A 27,140-nucleotide genomic window follows, 5' to 3' on the forward strand; every position below is an offset into this window, starting at 1 on the left:
TGACTTTTGGGGATGTCCTGTACAGGAGTTGGATGCAATGATCCATGTGGGTGCCTTCCAACTCAGCATATTCTGTGATTCTTTGAAACTAGTTTGACTTCCTCTGGAAAATTTCAGCCTTAACATGGTGAAGCATTCTTGACAAAGTTGCTGCTAACACAATTCACTTGTGGAGTATTGTAATGCAGTGGGAATGTTGGACTATCATCACCATGGTGCTAGTGGAAGTAATGTATTTTGGTTTAAGACTAAAACTTTTGTCAGCCTATTTCAGTGAATTTTTCAGCCCCATGGTTAATCCCAGATGACAACTAAGTACTATGCAACCACTTTTTCCCTTCCTTGTGGTGGGATGGGGAGAAGAACTGGAAAAAGGTAAACCCCATGGAATGAGACAAGAACAGGTTCATAAGTGAAATAAAGTAGATGTGTAATAATAACAACAAAATAACAGGAATAATAACAATAGAAAGTGGATATAAAAGGGATATAAAAGAAAGGGGACATAAAAAAATACAAGGAGGAATAAAACTCAATTACAAACAAGTGTTACACAATGCAATTGCTCTGCGCCGACTGAGGGATGCCCAGTCCATCCCTGAGCAGTAATGGGTACTCTCTGGCCAACTTCCCTGAGTTTACATACGAGGCATAAAGTTCTGTGATATGGAATATCCCTTTGGTCAGTTCAGGTCATCTGTCTTGACCTTTCTCCCTCTGAGCATCTTGTCACTTGCACACTGGTACAGGAAGCTGAAAAGTCTTTGATTTAGAGTAAGCACTTTTTAGCAATAGCTGAAACATCAATATGCTATCAACATTATTCTCATAGCTTTTTTTTTCCCAGATATTTCTACCTGAAGTAGAATACTCAGAATGGATGTTATCAAACCTAGATAATTGGTCTTGCTACTTTTCATTCTGTATATAAAAAGTAAGCAATTGAGAGTGTACCTCAGGAAAATATTGTTGAACTCTTTTTCAGCATTCAGTGGTTATTTAATAAGCTCTTTGCATGTGGAGTTTCCAGTACTGTATGTTGTGTTTGTGATTTTCTTTCTCTTCCTATTAATTTTCTAGGATGCCCTTGTAGCCATTTCAGCCTATAAATCACTCTCATCATTTGACTCTGAAGAGCATACAATTCTTCATCTTCCTGGACAGGTAATCATGTTATATGTTTGATAGTAAGCACTTCTGACACTTTGATTTGACATGGATTATATCCTCCTGAAAGGGAAACCAGTCATTGTACTTTCTATGCCAGAAATTCAGGAGAGCCTTCTGAAGAAATACAAGCTCCTGCTAGTAACATGAGATGATGTCATGTATGATGGGAATAGCTAAGTCTTATGAGCAGGGAAAGGCAGGAATGAAATTTAAGTCTAAGCAGCCAGAAGGTAGTTTTTCTTATTTTGTAATTAAATTAACGGCGCTTTTTTGGGGCAGCTGATTTGCATTTTATGCTCTTCTTTTAGTGCTTGCATTTGAGTCTTGGCACTAAGCAACTCTTGTGATTGCTGTTTCTTCCATTGCAGTCATACTCATGAATAGGGCTTTTGTTCACAAGACAGGCAAGTCAGTTTGAAAAGTAGGTGCAATTTTTGGAACTAAGCTGAAAACTTTTCCCGTTTTTGTTGTGAACTTCTTCAGCATAACATTTTACTTTTTTGTCAGTAAAGGCAGTCAGAAAAGAGTTGAGGTACTTACTAAAAGACTTTTTAAGTGTGCAGAGGGCTGTTAAACTCTGAAACTTCTGATTAGATGACTCAGTAACCTAACAGAATGAAAGAGTACAAGGAGATGAACATAAGGTCATCTGTATGACTCTTTTTACATTGTATGAGAGACTAGGCAGTACTCAGTAGTCCATTGGTGCGTCATGGAATAGTGAATCCTATGGCTTTATAGTAAAGGTTTTATTTACTGCTTTATGATACGATAGGCGCCATTTGTGTGTTGTAAGTGGTTGTTATTAAAAGGCTGGAATGCAACTTTAAAAAAATACTTCATATAAATCAGTGAGAAGAGTTCAGCATAAACATTACAAAAATTCTGTTTTACACAGAAGACCACAGGATAGAATAAAGGAAATATATAAACTCTGCTGCAAGACTAGATCTTTCACAGCAGTACACGGGTCTGTATTACTAGTGCAGTTACTTTACGGTTGTATTACTGGTGCAGTACTTTACAGAAAGTGAGTAAATATGTTTTAATTTAAAGAAATGTAAATATGTTGCAGTTTTTGAAATTCCAAAAGCTGATATGTAAAAATAGTGTCTAACGAAAATGTTTTATTTATATTAAAGTGCCAATATAAAACATCGTTGAACTGAAGAAGAATCAGGGTGAAAAGTTTTTGAATATTAGTTCAGCTCTAAATGTCAAGATTAATTTTGAAAAAGATAAAATATATGTATTTACACACCCTGTGATTTTTTCCAACCAGTGTTGCCTTTCAGTTAGGTAAAAGAAAAGCTTTTATTCATTAAGCTTCAAATTTATGAAATGGAGTGAAAATAATGAACTGGGGAACTTTTTATATTTAGTTGGTATTTTTGACACTTGGAATCATGAATGGTAATGAAGACTTGGGTTTTTTGTGCTGGCATTTAATTTTTTTAAATCTTCCAGGCACGACCAGAAGTTGACTCACTGGAAGAGATAGATATGAATGAAGATGAAGAGGATCAGGAGGCAAATCTGTTTGTTCCGGGTTCTTCATATATCAAGCTGTTGTCTCTAACACCTGCTGCTGTTTTAGGAGGTATAATATACCCAGTGTTTGAGGTCAATTTGCAGATAGGGAATCACAGTGACTGTACAGACCTGTGGCTCTTTTAGAATGGAGTGTCACATTAAAGTGCAGCCTTTCTTTTTTTCGCTAACAAATTATGGGAAAAAATGTAAAGTAAAAAATAAAGCCCACAACCCATTTCTAGGAAGATCATATGACAGAGGTCCTGATGGTGGGGAAAATGGTTTATAATTAAAATTCTTTACCTGTCCTAAAGGGAAAGCTAGTTCCTTATTATGTACTTCAAGTACTCATTGTTTCATGAGGGTGACCTCAGTAGGGAGGACTGAACAGATCTTTCTAAAGGCAGTTTTGTATTTTAGTCCAGGACAGATGGAAGCAAAATGAATTTTATATGTATTGTTTTGTAAACAGAGTGTTAATGGTATGAAACCAGTGTTGTACACAAAGTCTGCTTAATTGATTAAGATATAAGTGCTATGCTTAATGCATAATTGTAGTGATGCATATTCATACTGAAGTATGCTTCAACAGATGATCTCTGACACTTGTTCTGAAACCTGTGCAGTTGAATTACCAGAAATGCTTGTTATCTTACAGTTATAAGATTTGAGATACTGTGCCAGGACATAGGCATTGTTATTTTATTCTGTGTAGAATACATGGGATCTTCATGTGTGATTGCAGGCTGTAAACTTTGCCATGAGATAGCAGGTGGTGTTTTGTAATATTTTCCCCCAGGGGAGGTTTTTAAAAGAATCTGTTTGTCAAACTCCGAATGCATTGGCCTCTGGAGCGTGTGCAGCCTAACCTAGAGAGTCCTAACTGCTAAATTCTGGAAGCTTTGTGAGGGAGAATGACATAACCTAGTTCAATAAAAGAGAGTGATGTATCTTGACAGAAAACTCGCTCTGTGTAATGAATGCTGAAATAGCCAATATTCTAGGAAGATGGGAAACCAAAATGGAATTTAAAGTGAATAGACTGGATTCAGAGTTGCAGCAAACACAGACTGGTATCAAAAGGGTTGAATCAAAACATTCACTAAGCAGTTTCTCCCTCAGAGATGTTTTCTAACATTGTTAGTTAACACAGAGTCCAGAACACTTGAGCAAAAGCTTTAGTGACTGACTGGAGTGGTTGTTGAGATTGAATTGCTTCACTAAAAGAGGATGAAACTGGATTAATGAGGCAATGTCCAAGACAGGCCAAAAGCCACAGAGTGCCTGTTCTATGAGAGCTGGATCTCTGTCATCTCATTTGCTGGAATTCTGGTGGTGCATGTTATTGAGATTAATAACACAAAACTACTTTTGAAACATTGGAAAGTGGAGCTTTAGGTAGTATTTTGTCTCAAACTCCTTTAAAACTGGTTTGTCACATCAGTCTTCATATTGTTTTTCTACATACTAGAGTCCCAGGATGTCAGAAGGGGTAAGACAGTTGTATTCTTTTTATTATGATTGTTTTTCATTCTGAGTGCCTAAGACTTTTCTTAACTCTGGTAGTCACAGAACTAAAAATAATTCATAAAAAGAACTATCAGCTTGATATCATTGTTGTTGTTAGTAATAGGGGTAGTATCCTTACTGCGAAGGAGATGATGCTAATGATAATAGCAATAGTAACAGCACCAACAATAATAATAATAAAAATATTATTCATGTGATGCTAGTTATCTTTGTTTACTGTCAGATTGATTTCAGTCATTGAAATACTGTATTTTTAGTATTTGCTGCACATCTAGTTGTTTCACTAAATTGATCCAGGTTTTAGTTTTAGTTTGAGTTATATTTGTCAGTCTAGAGCCTTGGCTTGTCTCCTGCCTGAAGAATTGCTTCTGAATGGCTTATATTTATGTCTTTTGGCATAACCAGCAAATGCAGTAATATGACAGCAGTGATAAGGGGTCTCTATCAATATGAATGGTTTCCAGAAGTGAAATAACTCCTTCTGTCAGGAAATTTATTCTCTATTGTTGTTGCCATCCTAAACAAAAAAGTTTTTTATAAAAAGTCTAGAGCAGGTAGGTGGTTTGCATGTCAACAAATATCTCCTCCTCCAACAAAACTGAAGTTTGGGGGTTGAAGACAAAGACTTAAGAGTTTCTGTCTATATCACTGCAGAGAAAATTGCTGACTGCATTCTGTGGGGTTTGTTTGAAGGATATTTGCATTAGAGACAGAGGAAAAAAAATCCCAAGATGCAGGTGCCCTTCCTGACATGCTACAAAAACATGATTTAGACTCTGCTATGTGTCCTTCTGTCAACCATGTGCTGTCATTACTGTTACTTTTGTAGCAATCAGAGAAGGCAATCCGCAGCTCATAGAATAGCTAATGTATTTCTTTCCAACCTTCAATATACCTATGGCAGTTTTGAATAAAGAAGCTTTATACTGGAACTTCATCACATTTCTTGTTTTTACCAAGTTCTCATGATTTTTAGCAATGCTTTTTCCAACTTCATAGACACTACAGCTCAAGGGAAAAAAATCTCCAGATGCAGATGTCCCTCCTTCCCATGCTACAACATTAGATTTAGACTGATGCTCCACTATGAAATGGAAAAGAAGTACTAGTGTCATTCTGGGCTTTCCAGGGTTAGTTTTTTCTCTCAGTTGTCAGCCTTTCACATTCCCTTTCTTGTCATGTCATTGCATTCCACTTCATCAAGCATTTGAAGAGTTTGCAACATCACTTGTGAAACAGGAGATGACCAACATGCCACGTGCTGTGTATCATTCTGCATTAAGAGGAGGGACCACACGCTCAGACCAGGGGAAGACAGTGGCAGGTGTTCCAAATTTCTTGCTGAAAATGTATGAGAGGAACAAGCAACCAGGCATGACACCAGGCCTTGCAGGTAAGCTGTCACTTTCTTGAAGTAGACAAGTATGCATATTTTGAACCAAAGGTTTCTATGAATCTGAAGGTGAATCAACTTAAGAAGCTATGTTTTATGCCCCTTAAATATGCTTGCATATTCTTTTGAATTGTTGGCTTTCTTAAGTTAACCTTACTTTGCCTTGGGTTCTCCCTTGACTCTGAGTGTGGGCATTGATCTTTCTGTTCCTCTTCCCTCCCTCTTTCAGCGGGCATGTTGCAGTGTTTCGACCTCCCAGTCCACATGGGCAAGGATGGCAAGCCTATTAATCGATTTCTGGCAAGCAGGGGCCGCAGTTTCCAGCAAATGTTGGTCGCCCTCATTCATGAGGTAAGTTGTTGCTGGCTCTTCTTTGCTTTTCAGAACTATTACACCTCCTTCCCTGCTTTACTGTCTTTCTTTACATGCATTGGGTGTTGGTATCAGCTAGTGATGGCATGTATGAATGTATCATAATTAACTGAAGTTAATTGTGAGGGACGGCTAGAATCATAGAATCATTAAGTCTGATCCTCAGCCTACCACCATGGTCACCACCCTCACTAACTTGAACTTAGCATGTATATACTTTTTCTTTAAGTGTTCACTGCTGGAATGCCTCTTCTGAAAATCAGAAGAACAAACAGGAGCTTTGCCTTTTTCTGCCTTGTAGACTCTATACATACATGCCTGATACCTGGCATGTGTAACCAGTTGTAGGTGAATAGCAGGCCTGAACAATGATGGAGCTCCTTGGGGAAGCAATATCTACACCTTCCTAAGACTTGGCATTTTTTTCTGTCTCTTAAACATTTCAGCTCCCTGACCTATTAGGCTTGTGCCACCAAAACCATGCAGTTATCTTTGGTGTGGCTTTAGGAAAATGGCATGAAATAAGCCCTCACTTAATCATTATGGGAAGTAAAGTGTGTCTAATGAAGTCTATCAGAGCATTTTGAATTATGGTACTTTTGAATATCAAAGTTCATCTTTGAAAATTTTGGACAACAGTAAAAAAAACCAAACAGTTCAACTGGTTTCAGGGAAATAAGTGTTCATTTCCCAACTTTATGCCAATGGGAGCAGCTTTCAACACAAGTGAAAGTGTGTTAAATTCTTAAACGTTCATAAAATAATTCTGTTAATACAGTCATTTCATATTTCTGTAGGAGCTACTTGTATGCATCTGAGGGGGTGATCTGGTGTCGTCTTAACACAAATTCTAGCATCATTATAGTGCAAGTGATTTCATATCTCCAGGGCCTCATTACCTCATTGAAGTTTCTTCACAACGCAGCTCCTCTGTGCGCTGCCTGTCCCTGGTCCTTGCAGCAGTCATCTGACTCCTCTTCTTCACAGCCAACAAATCCATCTCCCTTCACAGCACAACCAATAAATGCCATCTCTCTTCACAACTAGCTAGCAAACTGCATCTCTCTTCGCAGCTAGCCAACCTGCTCTTTTGTAGCACTTGCTCTTATTGGATACAGGTATGGCTTGTTAAGATCTGGGCCTGTTTCTAATCTTTAGTAATTGGCTCTGCAGCAACTCCTCAGGTGGGAGACTACCTTCTGCATTATTTTCTTACATTCCATCTCTCCACAATCTGGGTCCTGATTTTGTTTTGTGACTGTCACCTAGATGTTAGGCATATTTGCTGTGAAGTTCTTCTATCATGCTACTAAAATCACTGATATCAAACACTCAGTTATGAAATAAGTATAGCGCAAGGTTGAGTGGGAACGTTGTGTGTTCAGTGTTTGGAGAGTTTAGTTTTCTGTGTACAAGCTGGAAGCCTAACAGTAGAGCACAGGCGTGTGGCACATTTAATGCATGTGGACTACATTCTGATCCTGTGGTACACCTGCATGGCTCCCTCCGGGTTTTGCTCTCAGGTCCTGCCTCAGCATGTTCACACTGTGTTTGTACTGGTTAACTCTCTCAATCTTTCTGGAACAAGCAAGCCAGTTCCCTCTCTAAAAAAGCTGTCTGCAGCATAGTTTCCCTGAAGCTTCCAGTCAACTGTGTGCCATGGTGAAGTTGGCTGCTTCTGGCTAGAACAGTCTTCTGGCTTTGTAGCATCTTTCAAACGCTTCCATTTTGCTAGCATATGCATACAATGCTTTCCATATAACATCTTAACAATTTTGATCCTTCACGACTGAAAAGACCAAAAATGATCAATAATAATAATGTCTTACGGCCACAGTAAAACCAGTGTCTGTGGATCCCAGTGGAATTTAGGCTAGGTGTACAAGTCTGCTCCAGCTGGGCTGGAGTACACAAATCCATCCTTGGCTCTGTATCATGAAGTCAGTATCAGTTGGATTATGAAGTACTTCGGATGTAAAGTTCTTGTCTCAAACTAGAAAAATTTAGAAAATCCACCCTTGAACACTTATCTCAAAATATCTAACCATCTCTTTGGTATGCAAATTTAATAGATGTTTTCCATCTTGACACCTTTGCTGCTAAAGAATGAAAGCAGAAACTGGAGATAATGCTTCTCATTATTGCAGGAGTGTAAATTAGTGAATGTTTTCTAACTATTTGGAAGCTCCAGTGGAAAGCACCATGGAAAGTTCACAGGGATGTTTTGTATGTCAGAGGAACAGATTCAGATTAATGAGTTATGAATGAAGCATGAGCTTCCATAGTATCTAGAAAGAAAAGCTCCGCACTGCATGTAATTGCTTCATTCAGAGAGACTTAAGTTCTGTGACAGTGGTTCTGAAGAAAAACATGTTTAATTACATTGTCATAGAAGGCATGTATAAAATTTCATATCAGTCAAATTACAGTGGGATGCAGATCAGTTCTGAACTTTGTTCTAAACACTTGCCTGTTGCCCTACAGCATCAAATAAAATCCTGGTAAAAAAAATACTTGTGTGTAATAGCAGTGATTATAAAATCCAGCAGCATATCTGAAATTTACTTTCTTGTATGAGCAAGCTGTCTTCATAGAAACAGAACCTTAAAATGGTTTGCTGGACAAAACATGGCAGTTTTGTTGTGGAGAATGTGGTGAACTAGATCAAGTTAATGAATATGTAGAATGACTGGAAACAGAAAGATTTTACTTAGTCTCTCAGTATTTTACCAAGTTGATTGTTTCAAGGTGTAGTAAAACTAAAAATAAATCCAAATATGTTTCCATTTCAAACCTAAACACAAACTATCTTCAGACAATGCTAACTGCACCGTCTTAGCGAAAATCTACAGTAACCATAAAATTTTGATTAAAAAATCAGTATTTCTGTTTTCAGTTTACACTGCTTTAAGAGTCAAAGTTTTTTCTTGCTTTTTCTCTTTGTACATAGAGACAGAGTGCTCAGAAGAGAGTTGTTCAGGCCTTTGGCTAGATGAGAAGCAAGTCCTTGGACTCATCAAACTAAATTTCATGCTTTAATGTTTGTTTGGTTCTCAAAGGTTCTTCTGAGGAACAGAGTTAAACAGTAAAGACGGGGGGCCTAAGCTATAAAATTGCCAAATTGGTCCAAGAAAATTGGTTTAGTAGGACCTAGGCCCATCTTATTCTTGCAGTCCTATAGGAATCAATGTGTTTTTGCAAAGTCATCACAGTTCAACACATCACACTAAACCCTATGTTTTAGGGGTTTAAATTACCAGAATGACACTTTTTGTTATTGCTTTGACTCATTATTTTGGGAGAGGGAAGAAGTTGTTGGTGTTAATTCTTATAGTGACATTTTAAGTAAGGAGTATTCTATTAATAAGAAGTCTTAGAGTTGCCTTTGAAACATTGGGCTCTGCGTAAAGCTCTGAATAAATTCCAAGGTTGATGTAAACATCAAGAAAATGCAATTAATTGGAGAAAGTAGGCGTCTACTTATTTTGCCTCAAAAACTCTCCAGCAGTTTGCGTTTTCTTAGTTAAGACTAAGCAGTCAGCACCATACTGGGATGATAACATTTTTATGTCTTCAGTGGTTTGATCTATGCTCACAGCTATAAAATAGGAACCTACAGGTTGTGTATCTGTCTGTATATGTATATGCATAGTTGCCATTATTGCATTTGGATTTTGGCGACTGGTGCAAGGTGAGGGGCTTGAAAATACCTGTTTCATTTTGATGAGATTATTTATGTGTAAAGCTGTGATGCCTAGTATTCTGCTACCAAAAAAAAGTTATATATTTGTGTGCAGAGGAAAGATTTTCTTCTTGTATGTTGTAAAGTCTTTTAAAACATACAAATAGCAAATACCTGGGTTTAGCTGCCATTCAATTGAACAGTAAGAGCAGCAAAAAGATAATTTACTATTCAACCTTAATGGGCATGCTTATTCTATCACCTAGGTGCTATTCTAGCTGAGGAATTGGATGCATCTGTGATATCTGTCAGCAGGATCAGATTAAGATGCAGAAGGGGTTTTTTTGATGCTACTTGAACAGGTATTTCACAGGAAGAAGAAAATAGTATCCATAAACTGTGGTATGTTTCAAATGCTGGCTGTATTGCTCTTTAGTGGTCTCTGGTGAGTTGAAAGAGGAAGATCTTCATTCCCCTAGAAATGGGGATCTGCTTTTTGATTACTAAACAGAGCTGGTCAGCCTCTCTCTGAGGAGACATGTAAGTTACTGTAGTGACAGTGGTCAGAAGTATAGACCATCGGTTTTCTTGATTTCTATGGCTGCCCTGGAGCCCACTGTAGTCTCCAAATATTTCCTGTGACTGTTTCAGGTTTTGCAAGTAATGCTTCATAGAAATTAATAGGAACTATTTCTTATCAGATTCATTTAATCTGTTGTGAAAACAACTGATAACGTATAGTCACATATGTTCACATCATGTACCATATGGTTTGATGGTTCTGTTCATGTGTGTTTTGGGTTAGAGTTACTAGGCTTTCAGCTAGCTGTCCACCTTCTTGTTCTTTACTGGAGGTGAAGAGGACAATCCATCCTGCATGAAAAAACACAGAGGCAGACTGCTGTTGGCAGACCTGTGTGGTAGATGGTGGCTTTGGCACTCTGAACTGGTGCAATTTGTAGGGTTTTTTTAAAATAGAGAATGGTCTTGCCTTTGCATGTTTCTCAATATCCAAGTGCTTTCAATGTGTTGGCAATAGCACAAGTTACTTTTTCCTGTTGCAGGCACAATTGCAAAGATGAGTTGCAGAGGTGAGTTGTGCCATATTAACTACTTGCCTGCAAGTAATAATCATATTAGGCACTCGTTATACTCATGGAAGAACCATTCCATGCATATTTTTAAAATGTGTTCAATTAGATGTGCTGTGATGATATGCATCTTTGAAAAGTAAAGTGTAAAGCTCCTTCTGTGCTTTTCTTTCCTGGTTTGGTTTTGATGTAATCAAGATAACGAAGAGTTTCTTCAAACCTCATATGTGAATTTCCTTAAGATGACAGTTGGGTTTTCTGGAGCAGAATTCATTGTATTCAGTATTCTTCTGTGCCTAGATGGATGTAGTTATGAACATGAACTAGTCTGTGCTGGTTTCTACTACTGAATTTACTGAGCGTATTTAAGTGATAAAACAGTATTCAGAAATCAAGTTTCTGACAGATTTTTCTTTTTCTTTTCCTCAGTCTATTGTGCTTTAGAGGAAGACTTTTTTTTTTCCTCACCAAGAAGTGTTAGGAGGTGCATTTGGAAGTATATGCATGCAAGTATGTCAAAAAGAGCCTCTAAGCAAAATTCAAAATCAAAAGAGAGGCTGTTTCACTATTTCCTTGATACAGATACATAATGCTAGCCTTATTTATGTAATCTCTGAGGTGGTACTTTATCTATCTCATATACAAGCAGAGATATATGTCGAAATACGTGTCTAAGCATTTCACTGACATAAAGGTGTTGTCCCAAACACATACAGGAGTGGTATCTCCTGTGGTTTGCCAGCATTACCTGTCTTGCATTTTAACAACCTGGTCTATGATTTTGTGCCTTTTCAGGCAGACGTGTTCTTCTGAAGCATCAGTTGACAGGCTCAGGTTACTAGCTCCAAGTTCATGCCATTTCTTACTGCCTCAGATATCAGGTTGCAGCTCTTCCTTAAAAACTGATTGGCTGCTTGGTCTGGGAAGTGATGTTCCAAAGAAAACCCCCACATCAATGTGGCAGTGTTCCACAAGCACTTGTCCTTAGTTCTCAGTTCTCTTGAGCCTCATTCCCTGCACCTCCCCACCCAGCCAATTTTTTCTTACACATAAATTGTGCACTTAAAAAACAATCTGAACATCACTTGTAACCTTTGTCTGTGGTTGCTAGTATTAATTGCTCAACACTTAGTCTAGTTGTTGTTACCCTTGATATCCATCAATAGATGTCAAGTAAAGGTTTCCTGTACTGAAATAGCACGTTGCAATACTGCTTATATGAAAATCTTCAGCACTGTGTCCAGTCATTTTCAGCTGTAGATGAATTTTGAATGTTCTCTGTTATGTGAAGATGTTCAGTTCCCTCTTTCCTTCCTCATATTCCACATACTTAGTTTCAGAGCAGAGGCAGAGGGGAAGGCTGGACTTGCTGCAGGTTCCTCAGGAAGCCAAGGAAAGCAATTCTACCTGGAACCTTGACTGCTCATAAACTTTTGGAGGAATTGATGGGCAGACATGAGCAGGAGGCGTGAATATAATTTTAACTAAAAGAAAGGACTAGTGTTTATTAGTCATTATTAAGATGAGATTACCTTTTTTTCACTAGAAGTCATATTTGTATTGTCTACAAGATGGAGTACGTTATCTTTTTTGATTGACTATTAAAATGTTGTTATTTGTATAGATGTATTAGTAATTATTCACAAGTCTCTCAGGTTCACTGAAAGCAGTGGGCATGGACCTTTAGTATGGTCTTTTGTTTTTTGTTAAAAAGTCCAAGTGAAGAAAGAATTCTGACTATGTAGATAATTAGGGGCATAAAATAGAGGTGTATAAGCAGGAAGACTCAGGAAAATAATGATACAGAGGGAGGTCAGTTATTTATCTTGGTTAACAAATCTGCTTTTAGAAACTTCTGAGATCTTCACAAACTATGAAGAAACATTTGCCAGTGCTGCTAAGTGTTTGCTTATTACCTTATACAGTTCTGCTGTCTCTCTGGGATCAATTACTTGTTGCATCACCTCAAGCAACCACTTTTGACTGGCCTGGGTAATGAAGTTGAAAGTAACTTGGTGTGGGTAAAATCAGAAAGGAGAATAAAGTACATGATCATTTTCATTTCCTATAGCCGTGTGAAATGGCCCGTGGAAATAAGTGAATGTTTGTCTGCAAATCATAGACTGGAGAACACAGATTCTGCATATATTGGACTTAATCTAACTGCTTCTAACCTTTCTGGTGTGTTGCACAGGTTAATATTCAGCCTTCTGAATGGCACCACTCCATACTGCTGCCACAGACCTGGTTAGGATTTATGAGTCGAACCTACAGTGCAGTCCTGCAGGTAATTTTGAGATATATATTACTGTGGACATTAATGCTTATTCAGGTGGTATGGGTTTTAATTTTACCAGCAAGAGCACTCATACAAGTTACAAAAAAAGTAAAGCTTGAGGTGCTTGATTATAACATTGTACAAAAGAAATAAAAATTAGTGTTCAGCTACTGACGGCACAGTCTGGGATACTTTGTAGAAGTGTAGTTTCTATTTACAATTCCACTTCATGCAGCTTTGTTCCTGTGTCGGCTTGCAGAAAGTGTCGATTTTTAGAATTTTTAGAAGATGAAATTTTAGCTAGAGCTCTAACCTATGGCTTGGATAGGAAATTTGAAACAGTAATACCATAAAGGAGACAGACGCTATGGAGGGATGATTCATTAAAAAGAGCTTCCCCTTAATCGGCATGTCATCCTGCTACACTGTAAGGGACTCCTCTCTCCATTTTTTCAACTCTATCTAATGGTTAAGAAATATCTTTAATTCTCTCATTAGGTTAGCTCACCTGGTATCTAGACCAATGTAATATAATTTGAATTTCAACAGGAAAATTATCTAAAAAAGGTTCAGCAAATAGCTTCCTTCCAGAATGGTCTCTTTGTGCTACTAGAAGGACTTATTTGTTTGTATTTCCAGGCCACATCAGCTGTCTTCAGCATGAGCAGCACAGGTTGCTGAATGAATTCTTGAAGTTTTGCTCCTTGTTTTGCTATGCAGCAAAACATAGGCTTCTCTCACATTTTCAAAACAATTTTTATTTTGACTATCAACAAAATGTGAGATCCTATACCAAGCCAGCCACAAGCAGCAGCTATTCAAATTGCAGGTTTAGGTCTTGGGGGACATTGTCTCTTGCATTTAATTACTTTCCTATTTTGCTTCCCTTCCAAGGCAAGATTTCACAAGAAGCTTAGCACGTACTAGATTTTTTTTAAAGGATCTGTAGGATTTCTTGCCATTTTACAGGACAGTAGAGCCTATGTTTGTTGCTTCTTACTTAATCCTTTCACTATTGTAGTACGTTTCCTTGGAGGTGGCCAAAAGAGACTAAGATGAGTAGTCTGGATAGTACATAATTCAGTGTTTCTGAGCTGCTATACTGCCTTCTTTTTAGTCAGTGTGTTGATGTACTCCTTTAATCTCTGTGGAGGGTCACTTTTTGAGTGAGACCTGGATTTTCTAGATTCACTGTGTTGTATTTTCAGGTTGGTATGTATATCCAAACTACAAGCATTTAATACCAGAAAAATACAGCATATTTGCCAGTATTTTTTCATTTAAGGCTTAGTAATCTGCTAAGGAGCAGGAAATTAAAAGTTAAGTTATAGTTCTATTGATTGGAGACAGAGTGTTAAAACAAAGCTGCTTTAGATATTTTTAGATAACATATGTACGTTATAACATGTTATGGCATGTTAGAGGGCAGAATCCATATCACCTTTCTATATGTAGAAAGAATGATGTAGGAAATCACAGGGGGGTCAGAGGTGTGTGAAGTAAAAGAATGAAGAATTCTGTCTTAAGTAGTGCATCAAGAAAGCAGTGTTTTGCTGTTAGAATCCATTTAAACTATCAGGAGTCTAAAGTTCAGTCCCTGCTTGTTGTAGCCCTTCCCAAGGGAACTTGGCTCTGCATGTATCATATAGATGCCTCAGTCATTTATGCCATCTGCAGTTTGTTTTTCTTACTCAGAACAAAAAATTACAGATTCTTCTCTTTAATATATTGTATATTACAGCGGGATCCCCTTTGCAATGCAGTCAAGGTTACTTTTGAACTAGCCCTTAGGTTAGGCTACATGTGTTACCTGAGTATTCTCTGAAGAAATCTTACGATGTAAATAAAGCTTATAAGATCCATTTTTTACTTTTTTTGCAACTCTGCAGGGTAGGCAGGCAGAGCTGGAGATGCAGTTAAAGCATGGAAAAGAGGATCCTGAAGAGGTGCAGTACAAACAATTTACGGCCTGGCTATGGTAAGGAAGTGCCTGTGTGCTCCTGACCACTTGTAGTGGCAAGTAAGGGGACAGAGGAGGACAAGGTTTTAAAGTCTTTAATTTTGCAAGTTTAAAGACTGTATGAGCACTAATGAACCAAAAAAAACCCTGAAAGTGAACAACAACCAACCACCAGATACAGTGACCATGGTGGGAGAGGGGAGTAGAAAGAAAGAATATTGGGTAATTGTAAGAATTTCCATATGCATGGGTTCACAGGTACCTTCCCCTCTACAGAGCCTGAAAACTTTGTAGGGTGAGCAGCTGGAAAGAGTGAAAGAATTCAGGGGTTTTATAGGATGTTAAAGGAGAATGGTTATGCAAAGATAAAAATTTCCTTTTTCTGAACTATTTCACTGAAAATACCTTGACAAAAGAAATGCAAGTGACAATCTGATGTATATCATGGTGGACTGCTGCTAAGTTACCATTATTGAGTGTGAAAATATTGTTTAAAAGCAAGTACATTATGTGCACCCCGATCCATATTCTGCACTAATTCTATTTCAGTCAGGTGAGAAGTGTCTCTCAGTCAGTCAGGATTTAGCCATGTATATGCATGGCCAGGAGAAGAAGGTGCAAAGTGGGAGGCTTTACAAGAGAAAAAACTATCTGTCCATGGACAGTATAAATATCTGGGTTTATGCTTGCTCGTAAGTGTATTGGAAGGAAAATGTGTACAAAGCCGAAATGCTTTTTGTGTGTTTCAATCTAAAAGGTGCGTTATTAAGTCCCACTCAAGAGGAATTCAGAATTTGTTCTGAATTCTGGCTAATTCTGGAATAGTGGCTTGCATTGTAAGATCTAGAATGCTACAGTGTTGTAGAAAAGATACTTTATTAATGACTGATCTTTTTCTTAATAGAGTATAAAAAGGCCTGTAGCAATGCTGCTTTTGTAGATTTCTCCTGAAAGAATTTCTGCTCTTTATTTCCTAAATGGTGATAATGTAAGCTATGTCAAAAATTAACAGAATTCCCTTTATCAGGAAAAAAAATCAAAGCAGGAAATTAACTGGAGCCCAGTAGTAGCTTTAGTTTCTTTTCCAGTTCACAATTATTTACTTGCTTCCTCATGGCCCTAACTTCAGCAGCCATTAAGCATTCTTGTTGCTCACTAGGATTAACCTAATTGTGGACAATGTGGTATAAACTTTAGTGTTAATCCTTTATTGTGTAAATTTTGCAAATTTTTTTGGTGCAATTTTGCATTGGTGTTTACCAAGTTGTAAATGCTTTTAGTGTGGTGGCTTTGAAAGTGTGTGCAAAAGCAGTGTGATTGTGAAGGAAGATCTGGGTAGGTTTCTTTAAAAGCTTGGGTGTAACTCAGTCATATAACATACAGCTCTGTTTTAGGAGGCATGCATTTTCAGTCTAAAGTTGCTTTTTATGTAGAATGACATTCATGGCCAAGACAGAATTGTATGTTTCAGAATAGAGGATCTCTCCCCTCATCCACATCTTTCAGTATAGGAGATTGATTGCATCTGTGCTTCGGTCTTGATATGAATGCAAAAGGAAACAATTGAAAACAGTAGCCTGTTATAAATCATGTGCAATAATGTCTAAGATATTGTAACAGCTCCTATGGCTTTAATTTAAATTGATTCAGGTTTATATACCATGTCATAGCATAACTGCCTGTAGTGGTTTCTAGAAATAGAGTAAGTGTAGAAAAAATTGTAATGGTTGTCCTTTATAAAGCATTCAGATTTTCATTATGCTAGAACATACCACAATGATCTGGAAACTTATGAGTTTGATGTGCTCAAAAAGCATATTTACGGCTATTGCATGAACCAGCATTTTACAAAAAGTGGTACTAAGTCAAGTAAGAGTCCTTTATAAAACATTGGGAGTGCATGAGCATGAAGAAACTTGGAGTGGTGCATTGAGTTCTTACAAATTAAATGCTTGTAATTATTTTGTGCTAAGTCTTCTGATCAGCTGATACAATTGTTAACTTAGAATAGACTCATGTAAGACATAAGAGGAATTTAGGTGAGTTCATACTGTAGTGAACATGGTGTAAATTCTTTCTGTTCTCTTGCAGGGTCAGAGATATGTTGACTGATGTCATCAAAGGCGCTTCTAAGTAAGGACTGCTAAATTACTACAGATGATGGTTTTTTCCCCATATTTTCAATAAAGAGTGGGACACTGCTCCTTTTCCTCCTAGATCTTTTTAAGATGATTTTTGCCAGGTTTCATGAGTGTGTGAATTTAGAAGCTTCTCTCTGAGGTACATAATAAAATGTTGCCTTTTAGAAGCTTAGGAAGTTATTTAAGGCAAAAGATACTGAGATACTTCAAAGAACTTAACTAAATACCTTGTAATTATTTGCGAGTATCTCTTACCTGAGTTTCACTGTTCCAAATGATGACATTCCACTAAGACTCGCATTTCTTGTTTTAAAAAACAAAATAGAAATCTAGAAAATACTTTTACTGTGGTAATGACATCTTTGGATCTGGAATAAGCGCCCGATTGGCAGTGTAGCTATATTTTCACAGCACCAGTCAAGGAAGTTTTTAGAAATGGAAGACTCATGCAGAGAGTCTACTGGCCTGTAAGTGGTCTTATACAGCCATATTGTTCAAGTGCTTTTGTAAAATAACTTAAGAGAGTTCCATCAGGATAATATTGCACTTTGTTTTTCTGGGAATGACTAGAATATCAACATACTTCCTTATACAAAACTGAACACAGTTATGTTTTCCCTGTTTTTTGTCAGATTTTCTTTCTTGATTTCCTTAAAGGTTCGCACTGTCATAGAAGTGATGAATCCTATCATTTTCCATGATGGTAGTGTTTTTGTAGTGTAAGGAAATAATTCAAAACTTTTTTTTTAAGCTGGTAATAATGGCTGCTCTTCTAAATCTTCTTGTGCTGTGAAGTGGCATCTTGCAATGAAGTGGCATCTGCCTCCCCAGCATTCTCTATTTAAAGATGTTTTTGTTTTGTCCTCTATGGAAATGGTACTACTAAGACCAACTGCTGCATTTCTGTGAGTGCTGCTTGCTCTGCAGGGTAACAGTCCTTATTATAGTGGAAGAAAGCTTCTGTTTTTATACAACTTTGTGTGTGCCAGCCTTTATATAAAAGACAGACAAGAAAAAGAAAAAAAAAGACTGAAACACTTCTTCCCTCCATTCTTTCTCTAATTCCTGAAGATGAAATGTAACAGATTGCTGCTGAGCTAGAAAAGAGCCCTATGAACTTGCTAGGGGCAAAGACCTTCCCTCCTGGATCACCTGTACCATAACTTTTCTGCTTTGAGATATATGTTTTGTTGCCAGCATCTCTACCATGTTTCTTAACTGTTTTCCTTTTTCTGTTCAGAGACAGCCCAGTGGTGAAAGGAAACTCTATTTTTGCTTTAACTGGCCTTGCAGTTGCTGTAGCCAAATATGAAAGCAGCCTTTCTTCAGACAGTGAAGAGGTGCCTGAGGTGAGTGAATCTGGGAGAGGGTCCCTTCTCTTCGTAGAATACAGAGAAGTAATATGACCAGGTGTTTGGGCAGGGCTGGTACGTGCATGTGAAGTACTTTACATTTTCAAGTTCAAATTTCATTATACTCAGTGAATGCCATCTGTCAGATTCTGTGGTACCAAAGCAGGTAGAGTATGTATGTGCCTTGTCACAAGAAGCAAAATGTCTAAATGGTCATTTGTTTGACCATTGGGACAGATGAGATGGTCACTCTATGGACGCTGAAGGCTAGCCAAACTTTTTTCAAAATTTCTTCATTTTTGGCTCCACTGAATAGTACTTGATAAAAAGTAGTGTCTGAAGAGCCAGCACTGACAAGTAAATGATGCTACTTACACTGCATAGGAATTACAAAATAATCTCATTCACAATGGATCACAGTGGAACATCAAAAGCTGAGCTGTTTAGGCAGAAGTTGATTTAAGAAAAAATAATGATGACTATTTGGGTTTGATTTTTATAGACTGAACCTGATTTTATTCCTATGAAACACTGGATTTCCATGGTCACGGAGACCCTCTTGAGTATTGTGAATAGCCGCTACCAGCCTAAAGGTCAGGTCTTCCCGTGGTTCTATCAGGTATGTGCTGTGGTACTGAAGGTGAGACAATATATCTGTATTTCATACCTGGAGTTCTAATAATAAAGTTTCCTCGTTCTGTTTGAGCTGTAGTAGTTGGAATAGGGGAAAATCAAGACTTTCATTGCTCTTGTTAATTTCCTTTCATTGTACTTTCTATTTATATTTGTTTGCTTGAAGTTTTTGTCTTCATTATCAAAATGGTAAAAGCCACATGCAAGGAATGTCAGATTGTAATGCATCTGTGCTGCTGTTTGCTCTGTAGGTGTTTATTTCAAGTTCCTCAAATGCTGAGTGTTATTGACTGCAAAAGGCGTAACAGAAAACAAAGTTCTCTTTTGTGCTTTTCTAGAAATCTTACTCAGGTGAAAATACTGCTAGTATTATAGCTCGATCCTGTGCAGCTACAGCTTTGTCTCTCCTGGTGCCCATTTTCATTGTATCATGCAAGGAGAAGGTTGAGGAGATCCTGAGTATGCTGACTGACAGGTTACCTGGGAAACCAAATGCTGACGAGTCTCAAGCTGTTCAGATCCACATGGGTCTTGGTTTGGGGATGTTCATCTCACGTTTGTATGAAGAAAAAGTCAGGTGAGAACTGCCATATTTAATGTATTTGCAAAGGTAACTTCCTTCTTCTGCATGCGGCCTTAAGCTCTGAGGAATTAAAGTATTTACAAGCCATAGGCAAATGATTCTTGAAGGGCTTTGTAATGTTTCTTAAATGGTGCCTCTTATTATCAGTGTCCCCCTGCCCCCACTTTAGCCCCCCCCAGAGCTATCCTAGGTGTTCTGTCATTTCTTCAGGATAAGTGACTAATTTTCATAATATCCTGAGGTACAAAGTGCAAAGCAGTCAGCTAGAAGAACAACAGATATTCTTTTAAATGGGACTAGTTATGCTGGAAGACATAATTGTAAAATAATACACAACTCTCATTGGTTCCTTTGTAAGTGGTGCTCTGGACATGGGACAGCGTTCACTTACGTCACATGAGTTACAAATGTGAGGATGGAAGTAATTTAATGACCTGTCTTTAAAGCATGCTGTTACAGCTGTGTTGGCAGCACAGAGGTGTAGCAGACATTGAGATGGCTAGGGCCCCATGGAGGATGGAGGCTTAGAGATAAGAGAATGCTGAGTCAGAGTAGCTATAGCCAAAGTCTTCACTTAGGTCCTCCAGGCCTAGCTTATCGCTCTGTGACCCTACAGGCTAGTTTCCCTAACCCTTACAATTGGTCAGTTCCCAATCCCCCCTAACCCTATATAAGTAGCCACCCTGGCCCATTCTGGGCAGAAGAGCTGCCGTCGGAACCCTTCACGAACTCCCTGGAAATAAGCCATCATGGAATCACCGAGGCTGCCTTCTCCTCTCTCTCCGTCTGCTTATGTAGAAGCCACTGCCAGCCGGAGCACCTTAGCAAGCAAAGAGCTGAAACTATAAAAGAGCTGAAAATCACTGAGAGCTGATAATCACTGCGCTTGCCAAGGTGCCAGGCTGTAGGGCGCTTAGGGCTCGGACACTCGGCCTGCAGAAGGCTGAGCTGCCCAGCCTGAGACTGCTCGCCTGAGGAACCCTGGTCCTGCACAGGTCTCGCTATCTGGCTAGAAGTGGCCCAGTGGCATTACACACAGAGGTGTTCTGAAGTTGTTAGAAAATGCCTCCTTTTCAGAAAGGTTGGCCTCAATTGCAAATTTCTGGTGATTCCAGAGAAATTAAGAAGTTGGTTTGACTTTATATTCCTCCAGAGTTTTGACTGCTAGGGATTTTTTCTTCTTGTATACCCATAAAAAAATGTTTAATTAGTACACAAGCACAGCTACCAAACAGATTTGATTGGCAGTTGTTAATTTGCCCAGTGAAACTGATGTTTCTAAGGCTCCTGATTTTGTTAAAACTGAAGCATTGCTGAGTTCTAATCATGCTTTGGTGTCTTGATGCCTTGCTGCTACTGACTCAGCCACATAATTTGGGAATGGACTGCCTTTGGATGTTTAGCCAGTGGGACAACTGAGCTACATACAAGAATTAAAAGACTCTTAAAGAGAATGAAGTTACATCAGCCCAGTATTTTGGAGGATGTGAATCAATATTTTGGGGGTTTGTGTTTGTTTCATTTCTAGGGTGAGGGGTGTTAAGTGAATACATTTTTCTAACCATTTCTTGCAGGCCAGGATTACTCTTTCACTGCCGTGCATGGTTTGAAAGCTTAATCTTACACTTTCTTCAAAGCACTGTATTGCAACAAAACAAAACTCACAGGAATTTAGCTACAGCTTATATCAGATTATAGACCTAGTTTCCATTAAAGATGTCCTGTTCATTATGAAAATTGAGTTTATGTTTTATAAGAAGGGTATCCATATGACATCTTTGGAGTGAGATGTAAATGTGTCTTTTTTATCAGTAAGTTAGACGTTGAGGTGGAGAGAGATTGAGAGAGCTAATAGTGAGGAATGTCATGAATTTTCAGCTTATGAATAGTTACTCGTCTAGCTGAGATGATGTTTTATCAGGCTCCTCCTGCTACTGTCAGGCATTGGATCTTTCCTTTGTTTCTGTCTTGGTTTGGTTTTGTAGTGATATACCTGGTCAACAGATGAACTTGGTTCTGATGAAGTCCCTGGATGTCTTGGAGAACTGCTGCTTTGACACTAGTCTGGAGTACAAGTGAGTTTCCTTTGTTACTAGTGATACTTTACTTTGAACTATACCTTTTTAATTCACACTTTCTTCCCTAATTCTACATAGAAAAGTATAGGAATAGGACAAGGAGACAACAGGTTCTGAGTACTTCCATATAATCACCAGTTCAGGCAGGCTGGAAAGGCCCTTTGGAGGTCCACATGCTCCCTTAAACAGAATCAGTCACAGACTGTGTCTACATTGCTTAAGTTTTTACAGTTAGAACTTGAATCTCCTTAGACAATAAAACATGTGTCAGTTGCCATGAGACAGCTACCATAGCATGGCAGGATGTTCCTTCCACAGTAGTCATTCTCTTTCAAATCAGGGAAGGAACCACAGTATGTTGAGTGGCTCAGTGTGGGTGCATAAGGTTTTCTTTCAGTTTGAACATTACTCTGCCCAGCTCTTCACTGTTCAAAAGAAACAGCAATAATTCCCATTTGCCTTTGCCCTCCTTTCTCCAGTGCACTTTCTGAAAAGCTCTGAGAAGTCATAGCTGTGCACCACTGGGCTGTGAACCTGTATAGCTTAGTGAGGATTTCTGTTGCCTTTTGAGTGGCACAGGATGACACACACAGTACACAGACACTCTACCAGCTGCACCCCTTTGTCATGCCTATTGCTGCTGGTTTGTGCAGCCCATTAGCTGGGGATCAAAGCCTCAGAAGAGCCAAGCCAGACTTCTCTGGCAGCAAGAGGTTGCCAGAAGAATATGAAACAATGGCAAGCAAGAGAGGGAAGATTGAAGAGGGGGTAATTTTTGTGCCCTCTATGATTTTTAAAGTTTGAGAGGAAGTTGGTGTCTAGTACGAGTTCTCTTTGTGAGCAAAGAAGTAATGTAGAGCTGTAAATGTTGCAGAGTTGTCCAAATTTTGCATTTCTACTTGTAAACTGCTGTTCCAAAGGAAGGTCCTTTCCAGCCTTTTCATCCAGTGTGACACCGGCATGATCAGCTGTGAGGCATGAGCATTTTCACCAGTGTTTCACTCCTGCTAAATCAGTGATTTTCTTTTTCACAAAAAACAGGCTGACAGTGTTTCGAGCATAGGTCTGCTGAGCAGTGCAGGTGTGGGAATCAGTGCTGTCCAGGCTCAGGCTGCGCCTGGTGGAAGGCAGGACTCCCTGCAACCTGATGCTCTGGCAGTAAAATACTTAAAATGTGCTAGGAAATCTGAAATATCATGTAGATGAAATTTACCTAAATACTCATTTTATGTAGCTGACAAATAAGGTAGCCAAGTGAGAGCAATTGTTAGTTACAAAAAGTGGAGCAGAGAAGGTGAAGTTTTATTCTTGCTTGAGTGTCTCGTTAGGTTTTAAGTCTTTATTAACAGTGAATAACATAAAATATTATAGCTCTAATGAGAAACTCCATTTTCTTTCTTTGTAGTTTTGTCAACAAGCAGTAGTGTATAAACTTGAATTTAGAACTCTTGTATATAAGCCATGTCCTTGTTTTATTAGGTAGTCATTAATTCAGATATAGCAGTTACTTTAAAAAGTTTGTTTTATCTTTGCTGGAAAAAAATACCACTCCCAAGACACCCCTCTATGTCTTCTAGCCATGCTCAATCATCCTTAATCCCCAGTTACTGTAAAACAGTACGATGGAAGTTTTTCTCAGATGTCCCTTTTTTACCTAGTGAGTAAAAGCAGCAGCTTTTTTTTTTTTCTTGCCATTTTTAAGTTGGATAGGAGAAGCTTAGGAGAATGCCTAAGATCCTAGCCACGCTCATTTGACTGCTTGCTGCTTGCTACAAGCAGTGTCAGGGAGATGTGCACGGGGGAAAACAAATCATCTACAAATAAGAGCAGTTGGGGATGTGAGAGATCACCTTCAGAGCAATTAAGTGTCTGCTATGTTTTAGTATATCATGATGGAAGCCAGAACTGTCTGGAAGTTTTCTGACAGGCCTGACGACTTGGAACTTCTTACGGGAGCACAGATGCAGAATTTAGTAAAAGATCTTTGGTCCAGAATGGAATTTCTGAACAAAAATCTGAAAAAGCAGTGGAGACTTTGGAAATGTTTGTGCCAGCTGACATATTAAATTATGCCCTTTGAAACTATGTTTTTGTTGCAATTTTAAGTAGCCTCAGGATCAAACAGCTAGTTGTGCTGGATATGTCTGCCCTGATGAAGCTGCTCCACTGTAGCATATGCAAATTTTAGTACACACAAGTCAGAATTCACACCTGACCATTCCTGTTAAGAAATGCAGGTGAATACCTTAATTTCTTACCTGGTTAAGAAAGCCATCTTAGCAGCTCTCTGGCTTAATGACTAATTTCATTACTTTTGCAAATGAAACAACTCTTGAAGGAGTCTGACAGCAGCAGATGCTAATACACTCAGTGAACCTGCAATTAGTATGTTTAATTGGGATTTCCTAGTCCTTACTATCAGGGCACACAGAAATTCCTTCATACTAGTTTATGGCGCTTGTTGTTGGGCCTACTGGTTCTTCAGAGACAGAAGGAATAATGAGTCTCTATGTGTAGGACTTATTATTTAAATAAACACTTTCTGCTTATGCTCTTCTTTCATCTGGTGTTTCCTGAAAACGATGTGTGAAATAAAGACCATTTGCAAAATTGACTGTGGTAATAAATTATCTACAGGGCTAGATATGAGGCAAGGCCAAGAGGTCTTCCTATCCACAAACTTTATTGGGGTTTAAAGGGAGTTCAGAGCAGCCAAACCATACTTAATATTTTCTCTTTTGTTTTCTCTTAAAGCACTGGGTGTATTTTAGGAGTAGGACTTGTTCTTTCGTTTATGAGTCACAGTAGCCAAACAGAATCACGAGTGCATGTTTCTGCTTCCTTGCGAAAACTCTACAAATACCTGGATAGCAGTGAGGAACAAAGCAGAGGAGTCCAGGAGGTATGACCTATTTTATCACTAATTTTAAGTCTTCCTTTTATTTTGTTTCTTCCCTTTAGTAATTATAGTCTTTTTGCTGAAACTTTTTTTATCTGTGATACTGGAAGGTTTAATTTCTACTTTTTCTTTCATAATGTATGGGTTTATGTCTGCTGGAGAAAAAAGTGATAATAACAGCAATAATAAGAATAGAAGAATGTGTAATCTTATAAAAACATTAGGAAACTGCCTGAAAAGATAACAGATGTGATTCTTTAAAGGTCTTCTTTAATTCCATAACCCCAAATTAAACTGTTGAAAGTTGGATCATGGGTAACTGTGAATATGGGTCTCTTACATACAGTTGTTTATTGCTCATCTGATCTACTAAAAGCAGACAACTAGTTACTCTCAGAGAGAACTTAAATGCTAATACTTCATCCTTCAATATGCCTTCTGTATATTGCTTTGAAGTTTTGTGTTGCTAGCTAATGTGAATTTTGTACTTGTGCATGCTGCTATGGCCCCATTTACTATTTTCTTTATGCTTTGAACACTTAAACTGTGCCCTGTATTTCAGGGAGTTTTTTTCCAGGATACGTCCTGTAAGATTTGACGTGGTCCATGTACTTAGCCTATAACTCTGTTGAGGTAAAACTTGAGAATGAAAACTGATGAAATTCAAACAGATTGCAACAGAAACCAAAAATCAGAACAAGTAGATGTTTTGTACGAGAAAAGCAACGCTGTCTGTACATGATAATATGTAAGCCTGAAGTAGCTGAGCAGTTGAGTTGCATAATCTTCTGGTTTTCTACAGGAGAAAGTTAATAGAGTCAATAGAGATTGATAGTATTATTCTTTTCCCCCTGTTGGTAGTGTTCTGAAAGCTCTTTATTAAACATGTTCTTCTATGGAGTTTTATTTTTTGGGCAGTACATATGTGTTGGGGATTAGCTTCTTGCAACTTATGGTTCATGCATTAAAATTACTTACAGCTATGGAATAATTTATCTGTCCCCAGAGATCTTCCAATGCTTTATTGAAATTAAACTGAGTTCAATACAGCAACTTCTGAGATGAAAGGCAGCAGCTGTTTAACATCATGAGATAGTTTGGGATGAAAAGGAAAACCTACCCTTGGCAATTAAAACCTCTGTAAGGATTTGTAGAAATGAGTAAAATTTGGGCAGCACTCTAGGATGAATGCTGCTATATGAGATGCAAGAGGGTCTTTCAGAGCTGTAGATGACTTGCATATAACCCAGTACTCGAGAACTAATTTTGGCCTGCTGAAGCAAAAGTTACAACCTGCACATTACTTGCTACAGGTGAAATTGATGTCAATCCTGCACAGTGGGTAGGTGCGCTCTGCTTCCCTCAGAGTCATGTGTTGTTCTGCTGCTTAACTTTGGCACAGAGGAGGTTAGACATTTGGCACACTTGCTTTGTTGGTAGTTCAGACTTCACTTACTTATTCTCCACGGCTAAGGCAGCAGAACAGAAAAACCATGTTGCTGATGTATCCTTCTGCAAGGACAGGAGGCTGGTGTTGTGAGCTGTGTGTGACAGACAGTTCTACATGCTCATTTTCTGGCCTGGTGGACCTGCTTGTAGTCCTGATGGGAGCACAACATGCTGAGTATGCTTGCATAAATAATGATCAGATACTTGTGTTTAGAGAATAGTTACATTTGTGTGGAAGGTCCGGAGTTTGACCTCTGTAAAACCAGAAGTACTTCCAAGCTTTAGTTGTGTTTGTTTAACATTATTAGCATCAATGAAGAGTCTTTCAGAGAGGGAATGAATATCTGAAAGTATGAACTGAAAATGTTACATCTTTTCTATCATGCTGGCACATTATTCAATGTGACCATTGCTACAGTGAGCTTAATTGGATACTAGTTAATGGAATAAATTTTTTTTCAGGTACTTGCCTATTCTACGGCCTGTTCCTGTGTCTCTGCTTTCAGTGTTGGAATCATAGAAGCAACTGAGGCTGAGAAGGCTATGAGCAAGCTACGGACCTTAGCAGAAAATAATCAGCAGGTAATAATTCTGTATTTGGGCTCTCTCTTGCACTGTATTTGGGCAGTTCTCTTTCTCTTTTTATCTATTTAATATTGGATACTGCTTTTCCCAAACTGTAATTCAAGACAATTATATTGATCTACTTTCATCATTAACTAATACTGATGAATGTATTTTGCATACCACACAATTACTGAGATTTCCACTTGATTCATTAATGTGTATAGCAATTACCAGACAGTGAAATTGTATGTGTTTGATTGCATTTAGAAAAGAAATTGTTACATTTTATGTCTTTGGTCCCTGTATCCTGCCATTTTTTGTCTCTTTTATTACATATTTCTATAAATTCTTTTCTTGGTGGGAAAATACATCAACTGTGCTGTTCTGAATTTTTGCTGTCCCTGAACCACTGCCAGTGCATAACCATAA

General features: G+C 38.3%; 1 protein-coding gene across 3 annotated transcripts in view; it reads left to right on the forward strand.

The window, feature by feature from the left end:
• The window catches only part of FOCAD (focadhesin), a 92,481-nt gene that overhangs the window by 50,010 nt on the left and 15,331 nt on the right, over positions 1-27,140 (forward strand). For all 3 annotated transcript variants that reach the window (XM_084225894.1, XM_084225893.1, XM_084225895.1), the window contains 13 exons: positions 1,081-1,164; positions 2,638-2,770; positions 5,438-5,626; positions 5,856-5,977; positions 12,966-13,058; positions 14,939-15,027; positions 17,101-17,142; positions 18,391-18,499; positions 19,005-19,121; positions 19,474-19,712; positions 21,704-21,793; positions 24,551-24,698; positions 26,607-26,726. In XM_084225894.1, coding sequence (XP_084082020.1) covers positions 1,081-1,164; positions 2,638-2,770; positions 5,438-5,626; positions 5,856-5,977; positions 12,966-13,058; positions 14,939-15,027; positions 17,101-17,142; positions 18,391-18,499; positions 19,005-19,121; positions 19,474-19,712; positions 21,704-21,793; positions 24,551-24,698; positions 26,607-26,726 — 1,575 coding nt within the window. The remainder of the gene's footprint in view (positions 1-1,080; positions 1,165-2,637; positions 2,771-5,437; positions 5,627-5,855; positions 5,978-12,965; positions 13,059-14,938; positions 15,028-17,100; positions 17,143-18,390; positions 18,500-19,004; positions 19,122-19,473; positions 19,713-21,703; positions 21,794-24,550; positions 24,699-26,606; positions 26,727-27,140) is intronic.

This window comes from Fringilla coelebs (assembly GCF_963513975.1).
Source record: "Fringilla coelebs genome assembly, chromosome: Z".
NCBI classification, from domain to species: domain Eukaryota; kingdom Metazoa; phylum Chordata; class Aves; order Passeriformes; family Fringillidae; genus Fringilla; species Fringilla coelebs.